We start from the raw sequence: 25,408 nt of genomic DNA on the forward strand, positions 1-25,408 counted from the left end.
GTGATGAGCGGTGCCTGGTTTCCTCCAGACATGACGCTTGCCATTCAGGCCAAAGAGTTCAATCTTTGTTTCTCATGGTCTGAGAGTCCTTCAGGTGCCTTTTGGCAAACTCCAGGCAGGCTGTCATGTGCCTTTTACTGAGGAGTGGCTTCCGTCTGGCCACTCTACCATGCAGGCCTGATTGGTGGAGTGCTGCAGAGATGATTGTTCTTCTGGAAGGTTCTCTCTCCACAGAGAAACGCTGGAGCTCTGTCAGAGTGACCATCGGGTTCTTGGTCACCTCCCAGACTAAGGCCCTTCTCCCCCGATCGCTCAGTTTGGCCGGGCGGCCAGCTCAAGGAAGGGTCCTGGTGGTTCCAAACTTCTTCCGTTTACGGATGATGGAGGCCACTGTGCTCATTGGGACCTTCAATGCTGCAGAAATTTTTCTGTACCCTTCCCCAGATCTGTGCCTCGATACAATCCTGTCTCGGAGGTCTACAGACAATTCCTTGGACTTCATGGCTTGGTTTGTGCTCTGACATGCACTGTTAACAGTGGGACCTTATATAGACAGGTGTGTGCCTTTCCAAATCATGTCCAATCAACTGAATTTATCACAGGTGGACTCCAATCAAGTTGTAGAAACATCTCAAAGATGATCAGTGGAAAGAGGATGCACCTGAGCTCAATTTTGAGTGTCATGGCAAAGGCTGTGAATACTTATGTACATGTGATTTCTTTTTCGTTTTTTATTTTTAATAAATTTGCAAAGATTTCAAACAAACTTCTTTCACGTTGTCATTATGGGGTATTGTTTGTAGAATTTTGAGGAAAATAATGAATTTAATCCATTTTGGAATAAGGCTGTAACATAAAAAAATGTGGAAAAAGTGAAGTGCTGTGAATACTTTCCGGATGCACAGTATTAAAAAAATATTAAATATTAGATCAAATGACCTCAAAATCAAACTTTAGACTTCACACACAATGATCTCATGGATCAGGAATATTTTGTTGTGTATAGTGACAAACAAGTGTTTATGAAAATCCTAAAATCACTCACATTTTACAAAAAAATAAAAGCCTCTTTGACTCAACTGTTGCTTTCTTGTGTCATTCTGTTTTTGTTAAATCATTTCACAGTTTAATGAAAGTTTGGCTGTTTGCCGGTGTTTTTTCCCCTGAGGTCATTAGTTTTGTGTCCTACACATAACAAAACCCCAATATGTAAAAGACATCTACACTGATATTTTTGACAAGTCACATAACCAGTTATAGGGGATTATCATTGGTTTTATCACTCATCAAACACTGAACTGTCTTGAGGTGAAAAGATGCCCCATTCTGTACCATTTCACCACTTGAAGTTTTTGAATGTTTCTTTAAAGTTTACACTTGTTTTTCGAAGTTCGAAATTATTGGTCATGTAGTTTTCAAAAAACAAAGAACTGCATGATATTTTTGCATTGGCTATAAGGTAACACTGAACTGTATGTCAGTTAGGAAGTGGTTCAGTTATTTAGTTTGTGTTTGAATTTTGTGTTTTATTATTCTGCATCATGGAATATTCTGGATTCAATACAAGTGAAGCTCAATTGACAGCTTTTGTGGCAAAATGTTGATTACCAGTGAGACACCTACAATGGAAGTCAATGGGGGCCAATTTGTAAATATTAAAATCCTCAATGTTTCAAAAGTATTACCACAAGACGTAAAAACATGCGTGTTAACATGATTTTAGTGTGATAATATCGCTTCATAACCTTTCTGTGTAGAAAGCCCTAAAACGACTGTAAAAATGATGATTTAAACAACTTTACAGCTCAAATAATACACCAGTTTTAAAAGAAGAATTAATGTAAGTGATTTTATAAAAATCAGAAGCACATTTCTGCCTTTTAAACCCTCCAAAAATTGACTCCATTCACTTCCATTGTAGGTACCTCACTGTAACACAGGTTTTTGCTTTTTTTTTTTTTTGAGACGAGTCGAAATAATTTTTGTAGTAATCAACATAATGCCATAAATGCTGTCGATTGAGCTTAACTTGTACTGAACCCAGAATATTCCTTTAAGTATTGTGTGTTATCATTTTGTTTTCTGCTTTCCTTTTTTATTGTCCAATTACGAATGTCCTGTAGTTAAAGTGAGTGTAATCTGTAAATTTCAGTGTGATTGAATTGACCTTATGTGTTCAAATGCTCTCATCATTTTGCATTTCCATTTGTCTATTACTTGAGTCATCAGCTCTAGGTTCTCCATTTCTAATTTTAATCAACTTGTAATTTCTTTTAGGTATATCTGTACTTAATCAAGTGACTGAATGTGTTTGTCTTGTAACAGTACTTCACATATCTAAGAAAAGTGGTATTTTTATCTACCTTAATCACTAACAACTGCAAAGCTGACATTGTGTATTGACTGCAGCAAATATTTAACTCTCGAGGGCAATAGGTCATCTACACACTTTAAAGCTGTGACTCAAAAATTTCTCAGAAATTTCCAATCCAAAGCAAATAGTCACAGCATTACTATCAAATGAATCAACTGTCATTATGTAAAGTAGTATTTATAACCTAGCCGAGGTCATTATGATGACTTGGCAAGGCTCATAACCTGTCTAGTAGTAACTTGTTTTATGGTTCAGTTCTCTCAAAAGTTCATGGTAATAGACTTTTCTCTTTGTCAAATGTCACTTGTACAGTACATGCATTTGTGTCTACTACTTTTTTATTGTGAACAAAATAACTCCAGAAGCACATTAAAGGGACAGTTCACCCAAAAAACTAAATTATGTCATTATTTACTCACCCTTACGTAGCCTCAGTCACCATAAGGCGAACATTCTGCGTAACATTTTTATTTTTATTTTTTTAAATAAAATTTGAAAACATGAGGAGGATGAGTAAATGGTGACAGAATTTTCATTTGTGGGAGAACTGTCCCTTTAACACAATGGACACATCAACATACTTTGTTTTTAAACTGCTCTTTCCACATTTTAGGTTTCTAAATATATATTTGATGTAGTTATTCAAAGAATCAGAACACTAACAGAGAAGAAACACTTTGGATTTGGCACTATACAAGTCTAGCAACTATAGTGAATCATGGCGTGAAATATGATGAAGTGATCCCTAAGCATGAACAAAGCAGACAAAGGGATTTAATATTTGGGCAAGATCCTTAAGGATCAGGCTGCCATTATTCAGTTTGAACTGGTAAGTGTTTTTGCAGGTGCATGTTCTTGGCATTCCATTAATTTCAAAGGCTCTGTAGGGTCATGCAAACCTTTCTCAAGAAATGCTTTTAATGAGAAGCACTTTTGGATTTGAATTCTTAAATGACAATACATGTTTAAACACCTTTGAATTAATGCTTTTTTTCTGGAGGCTATATATCAATCACTACACAAATATTTACTCTGTTAGAAATCTCACAGTGAAGTGCATGTAGACAATTGATTTTGTTATGCCTGATGTGATGCCAATTAGAGTGAAATGTCCTCAGGCCTGGAAATGATTGAACATTTCAAATGTGCTCTTTATACGCTGATATTACTAAATTTTTTTGGCTGAAAGAATTGCTGCCATTAAAGTTTTTAATACTGAAGCGATGATTGGTATTTCTTTGCTTACGTCAGTAGAAGTACATCTTTCTCTGATGAAGAGCTGAAGGCAGCCTTAAGAGATAATTCGCCCAAAAAACAAAAGTTTTTCACCATTTACTCACTCATGTTTTTCGAAACCTGAATGACTTTCTTCCTTCTGTGGAAGTAGGGTGACTAAAAATGTCCATGATTTAGCTTTGTCTTCATAGTGATGTTCTATCTACTGTCAGGACTATCATACATTCTGTGATACTGCGCATCAGTTTTCACGTGTTTACGTGTGCTTATGCAATTATTCTGGCTCTCAACCAGAAACATCAATAACGTACATGAAAGTATGTTTCCCAACCCTGTGAATTATTGGAGAGAACACCTGTTTCATATCAGGGAAATTTAAACTATTGTGATAATAGAAACAATAGAACAAAATGGAATTTCACAACTGGGTCCGTCAGGCATCTGATCTTTCCTGCTTTTATGTTGCAGTATTTTATTTTATGGCTATTATTAAATGTACTAATGTTACTACAGGTATTCATTAAATGTTTTAAATTAAAAACACAAAAAGAGATGCCAGTCACCATTTATTTTACTTGTGTCCTTTTTTCCATACAATGAAATACAGCACATTGCTTAATCGCACATGATAAATGCATGCTTTCTGTAACATAAATGCCAATGGGATGGACATTCCGCATTATTCCACGATTATAACTCATACATGGATATACAGTATACTCATTTTTATCAGAAAATGACAGACTCGCTGTGGTAATCTGACAACTGCTTTCATGTGTCTTTCCATCACAGTAGTTGACTCCTACTCTTTAGGAGAATTTTGTGGTTTTGTCAAATTATACTACACTTTGGTGAAAGATTGTCTGTGTGCCAGTATTTTCCCCGAGGTCTTTTAGTTATGTTTCCCACCCACGACGAAACCCCAATATAGATACACATATAATACAGGACTCAAGTGCCCATTACCCATTGATCACTATCTTGCATGCAGTGGAAAATGTCCTCAACATTTGACATTTGACAAAAGGTTCTGCCCCTTTTCATCATTTTTCTGTAAATTAGACAGATAACATCAATGTTGATTCCACATCCACTTTGAAATACAATGCAGTCTTAAACTGTCTAAATGTTAAAGACTAAACTTTTGTCCTCAAATGAGTAGAACTCGGACAATTTTGGATGAACCAGAATGATCATTTCCTCTTACAAAATCTACTTGTGCAGGAAGTTGCACAATGTGTCCTTTTGTTTCACTTTTCCGCAGAGCATGTTCATTGAGTATTATGCAAGCTTCACTCCATGCTTAAAAATGGGTTTTGAAACTAAATTTCTGTGCTCAGAGGAAACAGAATTTTCATCATACTCTCACTTTTGCTGTTTCTTCCTCTTGCCTTTCCTCTTTTACTTGTATCATCCTTCGACGCTTTGGATAAGAATAGCTGTCTATATGCCCATCTGTCTGACTCTGTCTCAGATATTTGTGACTGAGACAATCATCATGAAGTCACGTGGTAAATCATATGTGCTAAAAAAAAAATTTCACACTTGAAATCACTGGCATATGGCAACATTTTGATATTCAGTCACACTTTTCCAGTTATGTATTCTCACTAGACACTCTTTTCACTAGAATTGCCTTTATTATTTGATAAATACTTTGTTTTGTCCTTTGAAAAAAGGATGTGTGACCACACGTCGGATTCCCCTTTCTATGTCTGGAAACCACATTTCTGGCTGTTTTGATATGTGTCTGGTATCTACTACCTTGTATCAACAGAAATAGACTACACTGTCTGATATGCAGACAGCAGACATAACAGTCAAGATGGACAAGGTAGGCACTAGTTTTATCTCGTTTTCATTTAAATGGTATGAACATATTTTATGGGTATTCACATTGTAATACACAAACACACACTGTTTTTAAAGTTGCCATTGAAATATAGCCATAAACTATGGAGCTTTATCTTTTAAGGATGCTGAAGTCAGATGTAATAATGAGTATGCATACAGTAGGTTGTAATGTAAATCTGTTAGTCCCTCCTTGATATTCTTGGTTACTGAGTGACAAACTGACATCAAGGCATGTCAAAACCCTCTTCCCACACATAAAGCAGAAACTATGGAGTATGTTTAGACGATTTTACAGACTGCTAAACTGGAAAGGGTGCAAAAAGCAATCATGAAGATGAACAGGTTACACCAGGTTGCTGTAACTTCTGCTAATTTTCCCTAGATTAAAAACTTGACTGCTTATACATGTGCCAAAAACCAAAGGTGTGACAGCAACACGGTGACACTATACATACAATAGCATGAAAAATAACTAGAGGTGAATAGGAAGGGTGTTCCAATTAATATTGTATCTCAGATAAATATTTATATAAGACCAATTACTGTTATCTCCACAGCCCGAATAATGTCAGAAACAGACTGTGTAGCTTTCATGTAAATGACGGGAATTCTGGGAATTCTCCCATGACTAAGGAAATTCTCCATCTTTTTCAGGATGTGCGTTCAAATAACGCACACTCTCTCTCTCTCTCTCTCTCTCTCTCTCTCTCTCTGTCTCTGTCTCTCTGCAGACATGTTAGCTACTGGAACTGTAAGTTAAAAATAGCAAATGTAATTGCAAACTCACCAAATATTTTCCCTCTTTATGTGAATTGTGTTTTGTTTTTGATTTTTTTACGTCACATTCCTGTTTTGTTTTAGCTTTTTAAGATATGCATCTTTGCCTCACAGGGAAATCTTTGTAATAAAAATATAATAAACCTAATTGGTAATCTCTGTTTTTATTTTTTATTTCTGTTAACATAAACAGGTTAAGTAAACAGTCTTAGCAGAAGAACACAGCTAAATTATCTATTATTATAGGCCGAGGCCACAAATGAGGTTCAAGCTACACCAGTTATGTAATATTTCATGGGGAGATTGCACTGCATTTCATTTTGACTGTTATTTGCCATGGTTTTTCATAATCTATCTATACATTGTATTGACATTGACATTATTTCTATAGCACATTTAAAAACAACACAAGTTAACCAAAGAACTCTACAATATAAGTAATGATAATAAAATACACAGGATTTAAACAATACACACGCATGCAGAAAAGTGGGGAGAGTTAGAGATAGACAGAGTTACAGCAACTTCAATATTGCTGTACTAACAGTGTAACATATGCAAGGGAGAAAAGGTAAGTTTTGAGCTTAGATTTGAATAAACTAATGAAAGATGTTAATGGAAGATGTACTAAATTGGAACTCCACAGTCCTGGACCATTGACCGAGAAGGCACAATCACCCTTACATTTTAAACGGGTCAGAGGAATGACCAGATGCATATCATTTGATGACCTGAGAGACTTGGAGGGTTGATGGACAGTTAAGAGATAAGAAATATGGAACAGTCAGTCCATGGAACTCCTTAAAGGTGCAATATGTAACAATTTTCATGTAATATTCACCTTTTTTTTTGCCAATGTGTGAACGGCTTGTAATGCAACATAAAAAATGAGCCCTTTCCGGACTTTCTAGGTTGCCTATTAAAGCCTGTGGACTGATTTTCATGCGAAGGGAGCGGGTCCCTTTTGCCAGGAAAATCCAAAGGATGTGACGTATATGCGTGCTCCCAAGAGCCTTGCCTCAGACAGTAATAGCTTCTCTTCCGCTATTCAACAGCGACAACAAACTGCAACACTAGGTAACGTTATCTTAGAGATGGAATCCAGCAAACGGCCGGTTCCCAGCACAACACCGACTCATACACAAACTCAGAGTAAGCCAAAAAAAAAAAAAAAAAACATTAATCTACTGAATCCTGTCTAGCTAAGTGGAAACGTGATTGTGGTCGAGTGAAAACTAGAGTGAACATCGGCAGGGCATTTGATTCCTGGAGGGACCATTGTTTGGTTTTGGGGATCAAAACAGACCCTGAATTGGCATTCTTCTTATTGGACAGGTAAGCTTACATAACTGCAAAGCATGTGAAATATAGTGCCATAAGAATTGATCTGTGTAATTTTAGCTAACTTGATCTTGCCTGCACAGTAACTGTCATGATCAATGTTAATCTGTAATTATTCAGCAAGGTAAATTACAATAACACATGAAATGAATGCTAAACAATGTTCAAGATAATGCAAAAAGACCCATTCATTAGTGTAACGTAACTTGGTTATACAGAAAATATATACATTCTATTATTATAAAACAATAGCGCACTGATATATCAAAATGACAGTTGTGATGGAATTACATCAATTCTGAATTGTCAACATATTTATAATGTACAGTCTATTTTATAAACAGCTACTGTCATCCACCAAATTTAGCTAACAGTTATTGATAAAGCTGGCTAGCTAGCTAACGCTGATATAGGCTATCGTATAAATGCAGTCAATGTATCATGCAAAGAAAAGTGATTACTTCAAACTAGAGTCTCACATAGTCAGACCTATATCCACACTTTGTTTTAGCCCTGTTCCAGCACTGGAGAGTCAAATATAATATACAGTCTGAAAGTTTGTAGTAAAACAGTCATAACTGTGTCATTTTAATTATGCTACCATCATAGCATGATGCCGGTGAATCACGTTGTCTCTTTGTACGTTACGTCATTGTTTTGGATGCTTGCTCAATCACATCCCTATGGAGTGGGTGCACGAGCGCGAGCACGAGCACGAGCAACAGGTAGGTGGCTGCAGTTCCCTTAATGGCCACAGGTGTTAGAATCTTACATACTGCACCTTTAAAAACAAATAAAACAATCTTGAACTGGATTCTGTAACAGGAAACTAGTGAAGAGAAGCCATTGCGGGTGATATCCTTTCTCTTTTCTTGGTTCCAGTAAAGCAGCATTTCAGACTGACTGAAGGCGTGATATGGAAACTTCCATGTACAGTGAATTACAATAGTCAAGTCTAGAGGAGATGTGGACATGCACATGTCTCCAGATCTTCAAAAGACAGAAATTATTTCAATTTAGTAATGGCCCTGAATTGGAAGAAACTAGCTTTATCAAATTTGGAAGCAGAGGGTCTATGCTTCATAGACATTCTAAATAATATACCAATATGTGATTTCATTTTGCTTGTGTAATGGTGGCCAGCTGATAGATAGCTGTGCAATGTGTATAAACCTCACTCTCCTGACCTCAAGAGGTGCACTAGCAACTGACACTAGAGGCTGTAGCCTTTAGCCTCCTTGTTAGCTCACCGTCTCCCACACTGGAGACGCCGGTTTGAGTCCCATATGGAGCAGGTAGAACAGGAGCATCACAATGGTGCCGTGACTCGGATGGGAGTGAGGCTTAGGGGGTTGAGTGTAATGGTGGCCAGCTGATAGATAGCTGTGCAATGTGTAAAAACCTCACTCTCCTGACATCAAGACATGCACTAGCGACTGATGCTAGAGGCTGAAGCCTTTAGCCTCCTTGTTAGTGCACCACCTCCCACACTGGAGAAACCGGTTCGAGTCCCGTACGGAGTGGGTAGAACTGGAGCATCACACTTGCATTGCATAATATTGATTAAAATATGTGAATAAATAAAATAATTATAATACATATGGAGAACACTTCATCCTACATTAAGCTTATAATCAAACTGTAATTCAGTCATTGTAGCTAGTAATATCACTTTATTCAAACTTGTATATATTGTTGTATTTCTAAGTATTCTTTTTGTGCTAAATTAAAGTAAACACAAACACGGTTTATTTTAGTATTTACTTAATAGTTTTATTTAGTTTTTCCAGAATTGTTCTTCATGATCCACTTTAAAACATTCAGTATAAAAACAAGTTGGTTAGAGATACAATGTCCTTCATGCAGTCCCTATACACAGTATACAAATTTGTTTGTTCATTTTCATCCAATCACACTTAAATACAGTCATTCAATAAATAATGGAGAATATTAGTAAAACACCTTTGAAGTACATGAAAGAAAACTTTGAAGAAACTTTAAGTTAAAGAGTCATTAAGTTAAAAGTATTCATTCATAGAATGAAAAAGCTGCAGATATACTTTTTACAAAAAAGAGAGTTTGTTTAGCTTGTTCCAGTTATTTAGTTCATTCAGTATGGAGTGTGCCAAAGAGCTTGTCCCAGTGGGTGAAGTATGGTGCATAGTTGGACTTGAACTTCTGATGGTGAAGATCATGGTGCGGTGCTCCTCCATACAGTCCAAAGGGCACAAGTCTGTGTGTTGCCCACGGCAGATCATAGCCACAATGGTCCTCCACTGACAACCACATGTTCAGCATATGGAAAAGCATCTCTGTCATAGGATGAACCCCGAGTAACATGGGATTAACCGCAGCAAAGAAACCCAGTGACAGAGTCTCCCAAGCCCCAGAGTACTCCGTAGTCAGCGCAAAGGTGGATGTGTGTTTGTGGTGCACCTTATGGAAAGTGCAGTAGAGCCAGGGTACTTTGTGATGTAGAAGATGCCACACAAAGTACTGGAAGTCAAAGAGAAGCAGGCAGGCAGAAAGGTCCCAGATGACTTGCAGGATCCCAGGTGCCATCACCGTGTAGCTGACGGGTCTCCAGTACCAATGAGCGACGCTCAGCGGGAAGATGTACACCGCATGGTTGTAGAGTGAGAGGGCAAGGCAGCTCCACATCATAGTCCTAGACACGTTGGTTTTCTGTTGAATCTTGTATCTCCTTATGAGCGCAACTCTGGGAGACAGGGAGTCCAGAACTACAAAAGGCAGGCAGAAACTTAAGTAGACTGTGAGAGAAAAGAGCACTGGGAAAAAGGGAGACCGTAGCATGGTCTCATACTGTAGAACGCAATCCCAGATGTACTGTACTAGTCCAGACATCTTCTCAATTCCTTAGCTGTTCTGTATAGTTATCAGAGTAGTAAAATAATGCTTTATAAATGCTACTCTATACCAATCCCCGCCCCCTTTCTGAGCTCCGGACCTTATATGGTTCTTCCTCTCGGAATTTCCCATTTTTCGTGGTACTGTGAGTGAACATTGCATCTTATTTCACATCGGCCACATAGTTAATGATTAACTTTAATCTACGGATATAAAAATCCAGCAATGCTACACTGAAACTTGTTTTGAGACAAAAATGTAATAATATTAACATTTACACACTACCATAGAAAAACGACATGTATTCAATCATAGTGTAAATAGAATAACAATAAAAAAGCAGTAAAGTATCCTACTTACTTTCAGAAACTGCTAATGTGTTTAGCATTAGTTAATAACTTTGTTAACTCGAGGCGGGTGCTGTACATATTCCTTTGAGATCTGAAATGTATATTCTACACTACGAAAATGAAAACCTGGCAAAATATTCATAAATCTTTCAAAATGTGACGTGTAAGATTCTGTGACGCTTGATAGCTGTTATTTACGGGTGCCTCGAGGAAAGGAAATGAGAATTTGCTGATAGGTTAAGAAAGTTCTTCTGATTTTTCTGAAGTAAATACTTCCACCTTCTGGTAATAATAGGCAAACGCTCTTGGGACACAGATACAGGACAGATAAATATGAATAGGCTAAAACGGAGCTAAAGGCACCCCTTAATGAAAATGTGCGAAATAAAAAAATATATATATTCTGGTGTGAAAATGTATCAAGTTTTAAAAATTTAATTTCTTTTTATTGAATATTGATATTTTTTGTGAAATAAATAAATATCACGGATGGTTATTTTGAGCAAAATGTATTATTATTATTTTAAAGGTGGCAAGGGGGCCTGCAAAAAGGTTGCTGTAAATTTTACAGTAACTTACTGGCAGCTGGAAGCTAGTATGTTACTGTAAAAGTGTTCATTATTACTGTACTTTCATTTATAGTATTATTACTGTATTTCCATTTATAGTATTATTACTGTATTTCCATTTACAGTACTATTACTGTTTTTCAATTAGAGTTTAGCTTAATTTACTTTAAACAAAATTAATTTTCTACCTGTAAAAAACAGTCCAATTGCAGTACAGCACTGTAAATCATAATTTTTTAATTATATAAAAATATGCTTTTTAATTGTTGAACATTTACTTATTAAAAGTACAAATTACAAATGTGTTCATGTACTCTCTCTCACACTCTATCTTGTTCTTTTTATAAACTTTTTGGGAAGCCGACAACATAACTTTGTCTTAACATTTATAACCATCATAAGAAACGTCCACCTCTTGTCCTAATAAAACAAAAACAGGCCTTACAAAAAAAAAAAAGGCCTTACAAAAATAAAATACAATAAAAAAATCAGTTTGTGTTGTGTTACATTTCAGTCGTTTTGCCAAAGTCGACAAGCTCTCTGATGAAGTGATTCAGGCTGATGCTTCTTCTTTGGACCCTCTTTTTCTAGATTTCCAGCTGATCTGTGACTTTGATTGGCATTTGGTACCATCAGGGTTGATTCTCAGAATGAACCTGTAAGCACAAGAAAAAATACATTATTTCTCAAACCAGTGTTTCCCCAACTGTCATTACTTGATGCTGTATGCACTTTGATGTTAATAAAAGCAATATGTACTATGTACTACATCTGAATGCACCTAAAGGGAAGGTACATAATTAGTAGATAATCCATCACATTCAAATCACCGAAGCTCCATCCATTACAACAAAATGTATTTTGGATTACCTAATGCAGCAAACCTTATTTGGACAAGATGTCATCATTTAGATTTTCCACCAGGTGGTGCCATTTAACCTAATCCATCTATACCTTTTTATTCATAATACAATTCATTTATTTTATTTATAAACATTTAAAAACAACCAGGGTTGACAAAAGTGCTGTACAATGGCATCTTAAGATAATCAAGCATAAAAGCAGCAACAACAAAAAAAAAAAAAAAAAAAAAAAGAGAGAGAGAGGGAGACATAGTCACATCATGGAATAGAATTAAGGTAAGTTATAGGCCAAGGAAAATAAAAATGTTTTAAGGATGGATTTAAAAGCTGACAGGGAAGACACAGTTCTGATAGGTGCCGGCAGGCTGTTCCAAAGCTTGGGGCCAATGCTCGATCACCTCTGTGCTTCAGCCTGGTTATAGGAACAAACAGAAGGTCACATTCCCCAGATCTAAGGGATCTAATTGGATTATGCGGTGCAGCAAATCAGAGAGATATTTAGGTGCCTGGTTGTTCAGAGATTTATATACAAATAATACAATCTTAAAATTGATTCAGAATCTGACAGGCAACCAGTGCAAAGAGATCAAAATGGGAGTAATATGTTCATGTTTACGACTGCCCTTTAAGAATCGAGCCGCAGCATTTTGGACCATTTGTAAGCGAGAAAGTGATTGGTGCACACCAGAATATAGGGAGTTACAGTAGTCTAGGCGCGAAAAAATAAAAGCATGAATCACGATTTCAAATGGTTTGCTTGAAAGAAAAGGTTTAGTCTTTGCTAAGTGACGTAGGTGGAAAAAAAAAAACGATCTAACCAGGTTGTTAATTTGTTTATCAAACTTAAGGCTACTGTCAAAAGAAAAGCCTAAATTCTTAGCGCAAGTAGTGAGATATGGAGCGAGATTACCTAGTTCAAAATTATTCACATTTTTAGTCTTATTAGGTCCAAACAAATAATTTCAGTTTTATTCTCATTTAGGTGCAGGACATTATTCGTCAAGGGTACACCTGGATGGGTCGCCAGTCTATGCATATAAAATAAATACATATTTAAAAACATATATAGACTTACTAATTAACCTGACCTACATGTCTTCAGACTGTGGGAGGAAAGCATAGCAATGGGAGGAAACTCACAGAAAGGCCCTAGCTGGCCAGCAGATGCATACCCAGAACGTTCTTACTTTGAGGCAACAATGCTTACCACTGAGCTGCCCTTTTTCAAGTTGGTTATTACAACAAAACCACAGTGCATTTTCCCACCGATATATTTCACCTCCCTAATCTACTACATTGTTGGTTAATATCAGAATGAGAATCAGTACACATACAAGGAATCTGACTCTGAATTTGAGGGTTTTTTTCATTGCTCTCAATGTACTTACACAGGAATATACACTAGCGTTTGGAATAATGTACAGATTTTCTGTTTCGGAAGGAAATTGGTACTTTAATTCACAAAAGTGGCATTCAACTGATCACAAAGTATAGTCAGGATATTAGTGATGTAAAAAAACAGCAACATCACTATTTGAAAAAAGTAATTTTTGATCAAATCTAGACAGGCACCATTTCCAGCAACCATCACTCCAACACCTTATCCTTGAGTAATCATGCTAAATTGCTAATTTGGTACTAGAAAATCACTTACCATTATATCAAACACAGTTGAAAACTGTTTGGTTTGTTAAATGATGCTTAACATTGTCTTTGTGTTTGTTTTTGAGTTGCCACAGTATGCATTAGACTGGCATGTCTTAAAGTCAATATTAGGTAAAAAATGGCAAAAAAGAAACAGCTTTCTCTAGAAACTCAGTCAATCATTGTTTTGAGGAATGAAGGCTATACAATGCTTGAAATTGCCAAAAAAAGGTGTACACTACAGTCTTCAAAGACAAAGGACAACTGGCTTTAACAAGGACAGAAAGAGATGTGGAAGGCGAGATGTACAACTAAACAAGAGGATAAGTACATAAGAGTCTCTAGTTTGAGAAATAGACGCATCACATGTCCTCAGCTGACAGCTTCATTGAATTCTACCCGCTCAACACCAGTTTCATGTACAACAGTAAAGAGAAGACTCAGGGGTGCAGGCCTTATGGGAAGAATTGCAAAGAAAAAGCCACTTTTGAAACAGAAAAACAAAAAGAAAAAAAGTTAGAGTGGGCAAAGAAACACAGACATTGGACAACAGATAATTGGAAAAGAATGTTATGGATCTTAACCCCATTGAGCTTTCGTGGGATCAGCTAGACTGTAAGGTGCGTGAGAAGTACCCGACAAGACAGCCACATCTGTGACAAGTGTTAGAGGATGCGTGGGGTGAAATGTCACCTGAGTATCTGGACAAACTGACAGCTAGAATGCCAAGAATCTGCAAAGCTGTTGTAACGATGGGCTGAAGAACCCAAGTGCAAATTTATTAATAAATGTGAAATCCCAAAACCGTAAATCCAAACATGAATAAAACTTAAACATGAACTTGACTTGACTAGACTTAAACTTGACATAAACATGAACAACATTACCAAACACAATACCTGACCCGGGACAATGGAAAACATGAGGGCTTAAATACTAGACATGGGAGAACACATGACAAAGATGACCAATGAACAGACAGAACTGATAACAATAATGAGACAATAAACCAGTGAAAACAAGACACATGAACATGGGGAAAAAACATGAAATCACATGACAAGGGAACACATAACATGAAACAGGAACTAAACTTTTCAAAATAAAGACATGAAATACATGAACACACACATTAAACATTACATACCAGGTGGGGTCGGAGGGTTGGAAGTTCCCCTTGCCTGCTCAGGAGAACTAATAGTGCATACAAGGGCGGGAACCATCTCCAGGTCCAACTGCTCAGATGTGGCCATGACATGGCGTGGAACAGACTCAGGCGTGGCTGTGACGTGGCATGGAGCAGGCTGAGGCGTTGCTGTGACGTGGCATGGAGCAGGCTGAGGCGTTGGGGCAAAAGATGGTGCTAGCTCAGTGACCATGACGTGGAGCTCTGGCTTGGTGGCCATGATGTGGAACTCTGGCTCGGCGGCCATGTCGTGGAACTCTGGCTCGGCATCAGCCTCCCCCACAGTGAACGTGGAACCAATAATCTGCAGGGTGAGGTCGATATATTGAGCCAGGCTGTGGGTACTCTGACTGCCTGGCATCAATTATAGACTCATTCAGTCCAAATCGGAAACAGTCCTTGAGGGCCACCTCATTAAAATCCACCCGGTATGCCAGAGCGCAAAAATCCTCCACATAGTCCTCCAGGGGATGATTCCCCTGACATAGGCGGAGGAGCTGGATTGCTGGGTTCATTGTAGGTCAGGTATTCTGTAACGATGGGCTGCTGGCAATGACAATGCCGATGAAATGAAGAACCCAAGTGCAAATTTATTAATAAACGTGAAATCCCAAAACCGTAAATCCAAACATGAACAAAACATAAACATAAACATGAACTTGACTTGACTTGACTAGACTAGACTTAAACTAGACTAGACATGAACAACGTTACAAAACACAATACCTGACCCAGGACAAAGGAAAACATGAGGGCTTAAATACTAGACATGGGTGAACACATGACAAAGATGACCAATGAACAGACAGAACTGATAACAAAATAACGAGACAATAAACCAGTGAAAACAAGACACATGAACATGGGGGGGGGGGGAACATGAAATCACATGACAAGGGAACACATGACATGAAACAGGAACTAAACTTTTCAAAATAAAAGACATGAAATACATGAACACACACATTAAACATTACAGCTGTCATTGCTGCACGTGGAGGATTTTTTGATGAGAACTCTTTGAAGTAGTTTAAGAAGTTCTGAACATTTTCTTCAAATTGTAATAGTAATTTTTCACATTATTAATGTCAAATCAAATCAAATCAAATCACTTTTATTGTCACACAACCATATGCACAAGTGCAATAGTGTGTGAAATTCTTGGGTGCAGTTCTGAGCAACATAGCAGTTGTGAAAGTGATGAGACATATACCAATCTACAATAAACATCAAATTTACACAACACAATTTAAAATCTAATATACACATAATTACACAAAACACAATATACAAATAATAACATACACTGTACAGTATACAATACACACAATACAATAAAAAAGTATATATAGTATATATAGAATGTACAGTAGGTTGTATTGTACTGTATTGACATTCAGGCTGTCGGTTGATAGTAAGTTGTTAAGAGAGAATATAATATAATAATAATATAATTTATGACAGTCCGGTGTGAGATATAACAGTAAGAGTAATAAAGTGCAGTGCTGATATATTTTGATCGTGGGAGATCAAGGGTTCAAAAGTCTGATTGCTTTGGGGAAGAAGCTATCATGAAGTTGGCAGGTGCGGGTCCTGATGCTGCGATACCGCCTGCCTGATGGTAACAGTGAGAACAGCCCATGGCTCGGGTGGCTGGAGTCTCTGATGATCCTCCGAGCTTTTTTCACACACCGCCTGGTATATATGTCCTGGAGGGAGGGAAGCTCACCTCAGATGATGTTACTGGCAGTTCGCACCACCCTTTGTGGTGCTTTGCCGTACCAGGCGGAGATGCAGCCAGTCAGGATGCTCTCTACAGTGCAGGTGTAGAACCGTGTGAGGATGTGGCGGTTCATTCCAAACTTCCTCAGCCGTCTCAGGAAGAAGAGGTGCTGATGAGCCTTCTTCATAACGGCTTCAGTGTGGATGGACCATGTGAGTTCCTCAGTGATGTGGACACCCAGGAACTTGAAGCTGCTGACTCTCTCCACTGGTGCTCCATTGATGGTGATGGGACTGTGTTCTCTGTCTTTTCTTCTGAAGTCCACCACAAGCTCCTTTGTCTTACTGACGTTGAGGGAGAGGTTGTGCTCCTGACACCAGTGTGTCAGAATGTGCACCTCCTCTCTGTAGGCCGTTTCATCATTGCCAGTGATCAGACCTACCACCGTTGTGTCATCAGCAAACTTAATGATGGCATTGGAGCTATGTGTTGCCACACAGTCATGTGAGTACAGAGAATACAAGAGTGGGCTGAGAACACAGCCCTGCGGAGCTCCAGTGTTGAGGGTCGGTGATGAGGAGATGTTGCTGCCTATTCTAACCACCTGGCATTTGCTTGACAGAAAGTCCAGGATCCAGCTGCACAGCGAGCTGTTTAAGCCCAGAGCCCGGAGTTTCTCATCAAGCTTGGAGGGCACTATGGTGTTGAATGCTGAGCTGTAGTCTACAAACAGCATTCTCACATAAGTGTTCTTTTTTTTAGGTGGGAGAGAGCAGTGTGTATTGTAGATGCAATGGCATCATCAGTGGAGCGGTTGTTGCGGTTAGCCCACTGCAATGGTTCAAGTGAGAGAGACAGCACAGAGCAGATGTAATCTCTGATTAGTCTCTCAAAGCATTTGCTGATGATGGGAGTCAGAGCAACAGGACGCCAGTCATTTAAGCAAGTGATTTTGGATTGCTTTGGAACAGGCACAATGGTGGATGTTTTGAAGCATGTGGGGACTACGCTCTGATGACGCGGCCCGGAATGCCGTCTGGACCCGCGGCTTTGCGGATATTCACCCGTCGGAAGGATCGGGTTACATCCGCTACAGAGACGGAGAGTAAACTAACCTTTGTAGCTTCGGCCGCGAGAGCTCTCTCCGCGAGGGCGGTGTTATTTCCCTCAAAACGAGCATAAAAAGTATTTAGCTCATCCGGGAGAGAGGCAGCGGTGTTCATGGCGGAGTTTTTATTCCCATTAATGTTATTAATTCCTTGCCACATGCTTCTAGAGTTAGTGGTGTTAAACTGTCCTTCAATCTTGTTCTTGTACTGACGTTTTGCTGATCTGATAGCTTTTCGGAGGGCATAACTGTCTTGTTTATGCTCCTCCGCATTCCCGGAATTAAAAGCGGAGGGCCGCACATTAAGTGCCGCGCGAACATCGCTATTAATCCATGGCTTCTGGTTCGGATAGATCCGTATTGTTTTGGTCGGAACGACGTCCTCTACACACTTTCTGATGAAACACGTTAAGCTATCAGCGTAAAGCTTGATGTCGTCATTAGAGGCGGACCGGAACATCTCCCAGTCCATGTGATCAAAACAGTCTTGTAGCGTAGAGTCTGACTGGTCCGACCAGCACAGGATCGTTCTGAGGGCGGGTGCTTCCTGTTTCAGTTTCTGCCTTTAAGCGGGCAGAAGCAGAATGGAAGAGTGGTCTGACTATATAATGTCCTGACTATACATTGTGATCAGTTGAATGCCACTTTGGTGAATAAAAGTACCAATTTCTTTTCATAAGAGCAAAATCTGTACATTATTCCAAACTTTTGGCCACCAGTGTATATATTATATTTCATCATTCAAATGGATATCAAAACGGATAAAAAATTACTGTATTTTCTCAAATAATGTCCGGGGTCATGAACAAATTAGGAATAAAAATGACGCACAATTTGTAGTCACACTGTCATTTGACAATTGGAGTTATCCTGCTTTTTAATTAATTTATGATGTACAAACTCTAACTCTAACCAATAGTGAAGCCCGTTAGAGGGCATTGCACGTACAAAATAGAATGCTGAAGTGGGATGTGAAAGGTGATTTTTACATGAAAATGTTTTTTACAGTTGGGAAAGGGGCAGGTAACTATTTCCCATCTCTTATATGCCATTTTAAATGGTCACACAAGCTAAGCAAATTGGGAGATGTATGCTCGCATCCCTTAACCTGACAAATCACTGCATCCATTTGAGCAGGTCTACAGCTAACGTTAGGTTTATTTTGTGTGACTAAAGTGCAGGCAGAGTCTGAAAACTGCAAGGACAAGTCAGCAAACCACAGCTAGTCACACTGTTATATGACAATTGGAGTTATCCTGCTTTTGAATTAATTTATGATGTACAAACCTCTGAATGAACTCCAGCGTACTGGCCGCCTCTTCCTGCTACTGCACATTGAATACAAAGTAGCAGCCAAACAGGACAGCTAATGCTGATGAAAAATCCATTAGCTCTTGCGGCTGGATGATGACTTTGCCCTCCATAGTCAGCATCCATGTTTATGCTTGGAGAACAGAATGTCCTATAACAGACACCGGCACAGCAGCTTTTCAGTGTTATTTTAGCCTATGGTCAGCCAATGGGTAAAAACTACCATACCATAACACAACTTAAGACTTATGACGATGAGGTGATAGAGCTTAAAGGTGGTGTTGTACTGACTACATTATGGTGTTTATAGTTTTTAATAAAATAAACAACATTTATGATATTATTTAACAAAATTTGCTATATTAATAATGTCATATTGCTAGCCCTTTCCTCCTTTAAACTGCAACCCGCTCTGTTTAGCTGCATGGTGAGATTATACTAGGTGGATAGTGGATAGCAGCAGCCTGTGGTGTACAGCCTGGTAGGATTGGCTGCTGCCAGTTCAAAATAAAGAGCACAGACATTGGCGAATGATTGTTTGAAAGCACCTTAACACTTAACTCTGCTGAGTATCAGCCTGGTTAACTTCTGTTCTCTCTCCCCCTGTCTCTGTGATCACCTATACTGTGTACAACAATAGAGCAAAGGCTGGTCTCTTGTTTCATTAAGAGTGTATAATTGATATACTATAGGTATAGTATATAGCTATAGTATATATACTATAGTCTATACATATATACACTATAATGTGTCATTTATCGACGCGAACAGCACCGAACAGTCCTTTTATGTTTATGCTTCTACTTCTGAGTTTCTTACATTTGTTATTTATGTATATAATTTTGACAATGATGCATACAATTTTTCTGAGTGACTATTTAAGTTTCTAGTGAACTCCTACATTATATTAGCCCACTGTGACTAGGATACTGTTCGTTTAATATTAGTTTGTTAGCTTGTGTGTTGCAGCCAAACTATAGGCCATTGATATCTGTGGCTATTGAATGCTATTGCACTTGTTATGAGTGAGCTGTTACTAATGGCTATCTTGTATTATTTTATCTTTCAAAACCACACACACACACACACACACACACACACATGTTGGTGCAGCAAAAGTCCTTGTAAACCTCTTAAACCTACCCACACACACACACACACACACAACACACACACACACACACACACACACAATATTTATATTGCATTACAGTAAATTGACCAACTGTCTCAGGATAAGGTAAGGAAGTAAGATCTAGGTGGCTGAGTAAAAAAGGGAGATGATGGTGTTTTATAGTGTGTAATTGCTACCTCCTGATTGGACAGTGCATGCAAAGATCCGTCTCAGGGTGCCAAGGCAGAACCTCGATGGGGCTAACCAATAGCGAAGCCCGTTAGAGGGCATTGCACGTACAAAATAGAATGCTGATGTAGGATGTGAAAGATGATTTTTACATGAAAATGTTTTTTACAGTTGGGAAAGGGGCAGGTAACCTTTTTCCCATTTCTTATATGCCATTTTAAATGGTCACACAAGCTAAGCAAATTGGGAGATGTATGCTCGCATCCCTCAACCTGACAAATCACTGCATCCATTTGAGCAGGTCTACAGCTAACATTAGGTGTTTGCTTCCAATGCATGTGTGACTAAAGTGCAGGCAGAGTCTGAAAACTGCAAGGACAAGTCGGCAAACCACAGCTGAACCCAGAATTAGCCAAGTTCCTACCCAGCAAACATGCCCCTCTGGGGCCCGTGTGGAGCCGGCGTGAAATGTGGGGCACGTGTGGGGCCCCAGTGGGCCAGCCCAAAAGTGTGGGATGAGTGTGGGCTGCCCACACTAAGTAGAATGGGCCCCACTGGGCCTGAAACATGCCAACAGTATGCCCACACTTTGGGCTGGGTCTAGGCTGTCCCACTGCAGGTTCAAAGTGTGAACCCCACTGGGGGCCTGCTCTGCTTAACCCTAACCCCAAAGCGAAGCCGGGTGTGCCCACAGGTTGTGTGGGCATACTGTGGGCATGGTATCTGGGCCACAGTACGCCCTGTGGATGTGCTCAGTGGGTTCTTAACAAATAATAAAATTAGTTTGTTCTTACTTTGTACCTGCAGATTACCACAGCATATGCAGAATAATTGCACTTGTTGAAAGTAGCAGTTATAAACTAACAGTCATATGTTTCAAATACTTGCATTTATTCCCTTCAGGGGCACCAGTGGATCTCTGCCGTTTATCTTCTGGTCCTTCTGCTCCTTTTCCCATCCCTGTCTCTAGCATTGCGGAGCCACATTTTAATCGCAGCTTCCACTTCGGATGCTTTTTGTCACAGCATCAAAGTGAGAAAGAAAATAACAATTGAAAAGTAATTGTAAATGACGGACACTTTTCCATTAATGCAACCTCTGGTTATAATATGTCGGCTTACCTTTAGTTCGTAGTAATACCTCAGTTTAGTTCATCTTGTTTTTTGGTCAAAACTAAACAAATGGCAGCTGTTAAAAAGGTCTAGCCTGGTTGAGCCACAGCCAAAAATATTCTGTAATTTTGTTCCCCTTCTAAGGTCTTATCGCATATGTACATTACATAATGTACCTATGACTGCTCTGCAGACCAGCATATCCCCAAAAGCCAACTTCTGGCCAGAGCCACGCCTGGCTCAATTTTTGAGCAAGTGGGGTGGTTAGCATGCACACAAGGATGCGTCTTGTGTTGGTGGATGGGTTGGGACCCCTAACTGTTGCCAGATACTTTGCCTAAATTGAGGTAATAATATATTAGTGTATTCATAAGACAGAAACAAACTGTAATGGGAAATGTAATAAACATTTCCAGTATGATGTCGTTTAAGTAGGCTATCAGCTGCATTTTTTGTCACTCCAGAAACTGGAACAATTTTATTCTAAAATATATTTTTGGTTTGTATTTGCTTAGTTTATATCCTCCCTGCCATTACATGTATGTGTGAATGAAAAGGTCCAACCTGATTAGGTCAGTTTTTGAGTGTCAATGTCACACCCATACTAATTTTAAACAGGGATGTTAATTTTAACTTTGACTGACCTAGTCCCAAATATTTGATGCTATAGATTAATACTTAAAATTTGAAACCTATTTTTCAGGTGCTAAAAATCTGAGCTATTGTGTTGCTATCTTTCATTGTCCATATTTAATAAGTGATGCAAAACACATCCTCTTACAGAGTAATATTGAGTAATACTTATTCTTCAGCCAATGGAAGACAACAGAACACACCAAGAAAATGATCTGAAAAAATACAAATATAATTATATTATAAAACAGTTACTTGTATGATTTGAGAATAACAGAAATATGAAATGATTGAAAAAAATGAAGTGATCCTTTTAAATATGAAACTAAAATCGCCAGTAGGTTGCGGCAATGAGTGAGTCATTGAATCATGAATTCAACCGATTCATTCAAACGCTGATTCATTCAGTAGTTATTAGGAACATTATTTTATTTGTAAGTTGATGAAGAATCCAGCCGCGACACTGCTGTAGCATCTAGTGTTTTTCATGTGAAAATGGTTGAGAGGTAAGCGTTTATTTTATTATTACGGTTTAGTGTGTATTGTATTATTAGATGGATGATGTCTAGTTATGTAACCCTTCTACTGCGACTGGTGGGTGTAGGTGTTGAGGTTCTCCCAACTAAACTTTTCGCATTAACAGATGAGAACCGAAGCGTCTAGTGAAACCTAGTGAAGGTCAGTTTAATTTCATCAAACATTTAGAGTTTATAGTATGACTTGTATAATACAAACATTAGACATATATATATATATATATATATATATATATATATATATATATATATATATATATATATATATATATATATACCTTGAATTTTCCACAGGTAATGGTCAATGACCGATGGTCAGTTTATATTTTCCTAATATACAAAACTAATATACAAATACAACCCTAACTCGTAATAACTATTACTAATACTAACACATTAACGTTAATTAGTCAACTACTAAAGCGATCTACACACTAAATATTAAAAACGTATAACTAAAAACTAACAAATTATTATCAGTAAAGCACAATGGATTTCCAGTCAGCTGTTTAACGGAGTTAACAATAGGTCACGAGACAATCACTTTGAAATTCACTCATTGAGTGACAGTTTGGCTCGTGGCCAGTTCTGTATACAGTTGTGCTCAAAAGTTTGCATACCCTGGCAGAAATTGTGAAATTTTGGCATTGATTTTGAAAATATGACTGGTCATGCAAAAAAAAAAATAAAAAAAAAACTCTTTTATTTAAGGATAGTGATCATATGAAGCCATTTATTATCACATAGTTGTTTGGCTCCTTTTTAAATCATAATGATAACAGAAATCACCCAAATTGCCCTGATCAAAAGTTTACATACCCTTGAATGTACATTAATCACTATTATTTTATTGTATTGTATGGACATCTATAGTAAGAAATAAAAACAGAACATTAAAGAAATGGCCATATAATTGAATATATTTTTCTCTTAGCTTTTGGAGTAAATTTCCGTGCAAAATTAATATTTGCTGTGGTCTTTTATGTACCTCTATGGAATACTATACTTAAGTGTTAAAAACCCGGACATTTGAAAAGGGTCTGTGGTCTCCAACAGCAAAAATAAATAAATAAATAAATAAAAAATCCACTATTGTGTTTACATGACTTTCCAAAAGAGGACAAAAATGTAGAGAGATGGATTACATCAGTCAGAAGAGAGAAAGATGACAAATTTACAATCACTTCCTCAGCTGTATTAATAACCTCTTTGCAGCAGTGTTGACTTCATATACATATATATTATTGTTTTGACTAGAATAGTAATATAACTTTACATTCATTAAAACAGAAGTAAATCAAGCATAAAATCAAATGAAAAAAAATTTAAAATATAAATTAAGTATAAAAAAAAAGTATTCTACAAACTTTACTAGATTTGTTCATTGTTTACAATCTCATACATTAAAATGTCTTAACTCTTTCCCGATCTTTTCTAGTGGCAAATTGGAGAGGCACTTCAGCTCAGCAAGATAGGTCTGTTATCTGCGGTCCGCAGATGACAACATATGTTGCAGCATCCAGTGTTTTTGATGTGGAAATTGTTGAGAGGTAAGCATTTAATATCTAAATAGCAGCAAAGTGAAATCAGCATTTTAATGTGTCCAATATGCTGCTAATTCTTTATTCCCCTTGGATGGTGTTGCAGTTGCACACCAAGGCTCTCTTAATTTAAAACACACACTCCATCCCTGACTACCACGGTTTTAAGTAGTCTTGGAGTTTTCAGCAATATTGAATTGATTTTTTTTTATTCTACCCTGGAGATCAATGACATTTATTCTTAATGAGGTGTTTTGTTGCCCACTCTTGTAGAAATTCTATGCGTGAAGCTGGAGCTCAGGCTCAAACTGCAGTCCTCTTGACTCATTGTACTCCAAATGCTCCCCAGTGTTATTGTTCTTCACTTTATTGTTCCAATTTAATAAAACTATTTGCCCAGTTATTTCTCTCATTGTTCCTGTTGTAATATAATGGTTTGTTCTGTTATTCCATATGTTCCTGTAGCTCAATCAGTAGAATGAGGCACTAGCACTGCTGGAATCATGGGTTTGATTCCCAGGGAATGCATGAACTTGATAAAATGTATACCTTGAATGCAATGTAAGTCACTTTCAAAAAAAGTGTCTGCCAATGCATAAATGTTAATGTAATAAAATAGTTTGTCCTGTTATTTATTCCACTGGTTCCTGTTTAGATAAAACTGTTTGCCCTGTTGTATAATGGAAGTAGTATTGTTTTGTCTTGCCCAAAAGATTACAAGCCAACAATGCTTAAAGATTTTTTGTTGTTTACCATTGCATATTTATATAATGTCTTACCTGACTGCCTATCATCTTTTCCAGTGAGCAGAGTACAGGACTGTTTCGCTACTCCATTCATGTAGTGCAACTGTTTGGCCACAGTTATGTTGTCTTATGCAGTGTTTGCTCACCACTGTTACTTTCAGAGATAGGGCAGTACAGTGTTTGGTACTAAACATACAGTCTTACAACTGATCCTGCTACAATTATCAGATGACAAAATTCATGATTGTGCACTGTAAAATTTTGTCAAGTGTAAAATACTGCTTAAACACAGCATGACTGAGCACATGTGGGTACAGACATTTGTCAGGTGAT

General features: G+C 37.9%; 1 protein-coding gene and 1 long non-coding RNA gene across 4 annotated transcripts; one reads left to right on the forward strand and one right to left on the reverse strand.

Moving 5' to 3' along the window:
• The first annotated feature begins 7,159 nt into the window (after nucleotides 1–7,159).
• LOC127427193 (uncharacterized) lies at nucleotides 7,160–24,729 on the forward strand. Of its 2 annotated transcripts, XR_007894913.1 has the most exons (4): nucleotides 7,160–7,318; nucleotides 7,444–7,576; nucleotides 24,227–24,338; nucleotides 24,603–24,729. It is a non-coding gene; the product is annotated as an uncharacterized LOC127427193 (long non-coding RNA). The 2 variants fall into 2 exon arrangements; XR_007894912.1 differs by having other exon boundaries at nucleotides 7,160–7,576.
• Nucleotides 9,339–11,011, reverse strand: LOC127427190 (cholesterol 25-hydroxylase-like protein). 2 transcript variants are annotated; one of them, XM_051674654.1, is made up of 2 exons: nucleotides 10,811–11,011; nucleotides 9,339–10,323 (listed from the first exon to the last, which is right to left on the reverse strand). In XM_051674654.1, exons 1-2 carry the CDS (start codon nucleotides 10,836–10,838, stop codon nucleotides 9,689–9,691), a joined length of 663 nt encoding a protein of 220 aa, XP_051530614.1. In that variant the 5' UTR covers nucleotides 10,839–11,011; the 3' UTR covers nucleotides 9,339–9,688. The 2 variants fall into 2 exon arrangements, with proteins under 2 accessions (XP_051530614.1, XP_051530613.1); XM_051674653.1 differs by lacking the exon at nucleotides 10,811–11,011 and having other exon boundaries at nucleotides 9,343–10,724.
• Nucleotides 24,730–25,408: the final 679 nt, after the last annotated feature.

Source organism: Myxocyprinus asiaticus, chromosome 36, assembly GCF_019703515.2.
Source record: "Myxocyprinus asiaticus isolate MX2 ecotype Aquarium Trade chromosome 36, UBuf_Myxa_2, whole genome shotgun sequence".
Classification (NCBI taxonomy): domain Eukaryota; kingdom Metazoa; phylum Chordata; class Actinopteri; order Cypriniformes; family Catostomidae; genus Myxocyprinus; species Myxocyprinus asiaticus.

Bases quoted from the DNA above. Each gene is read 5' to 3' on its own strand.
- LOC127427190 (XM_051674653.1), bottom strand. From the start codon at position 10,447: ATGTCTGGACTAGTACAGTACATCTGGGATTGCGTTCTACAGTATGAG.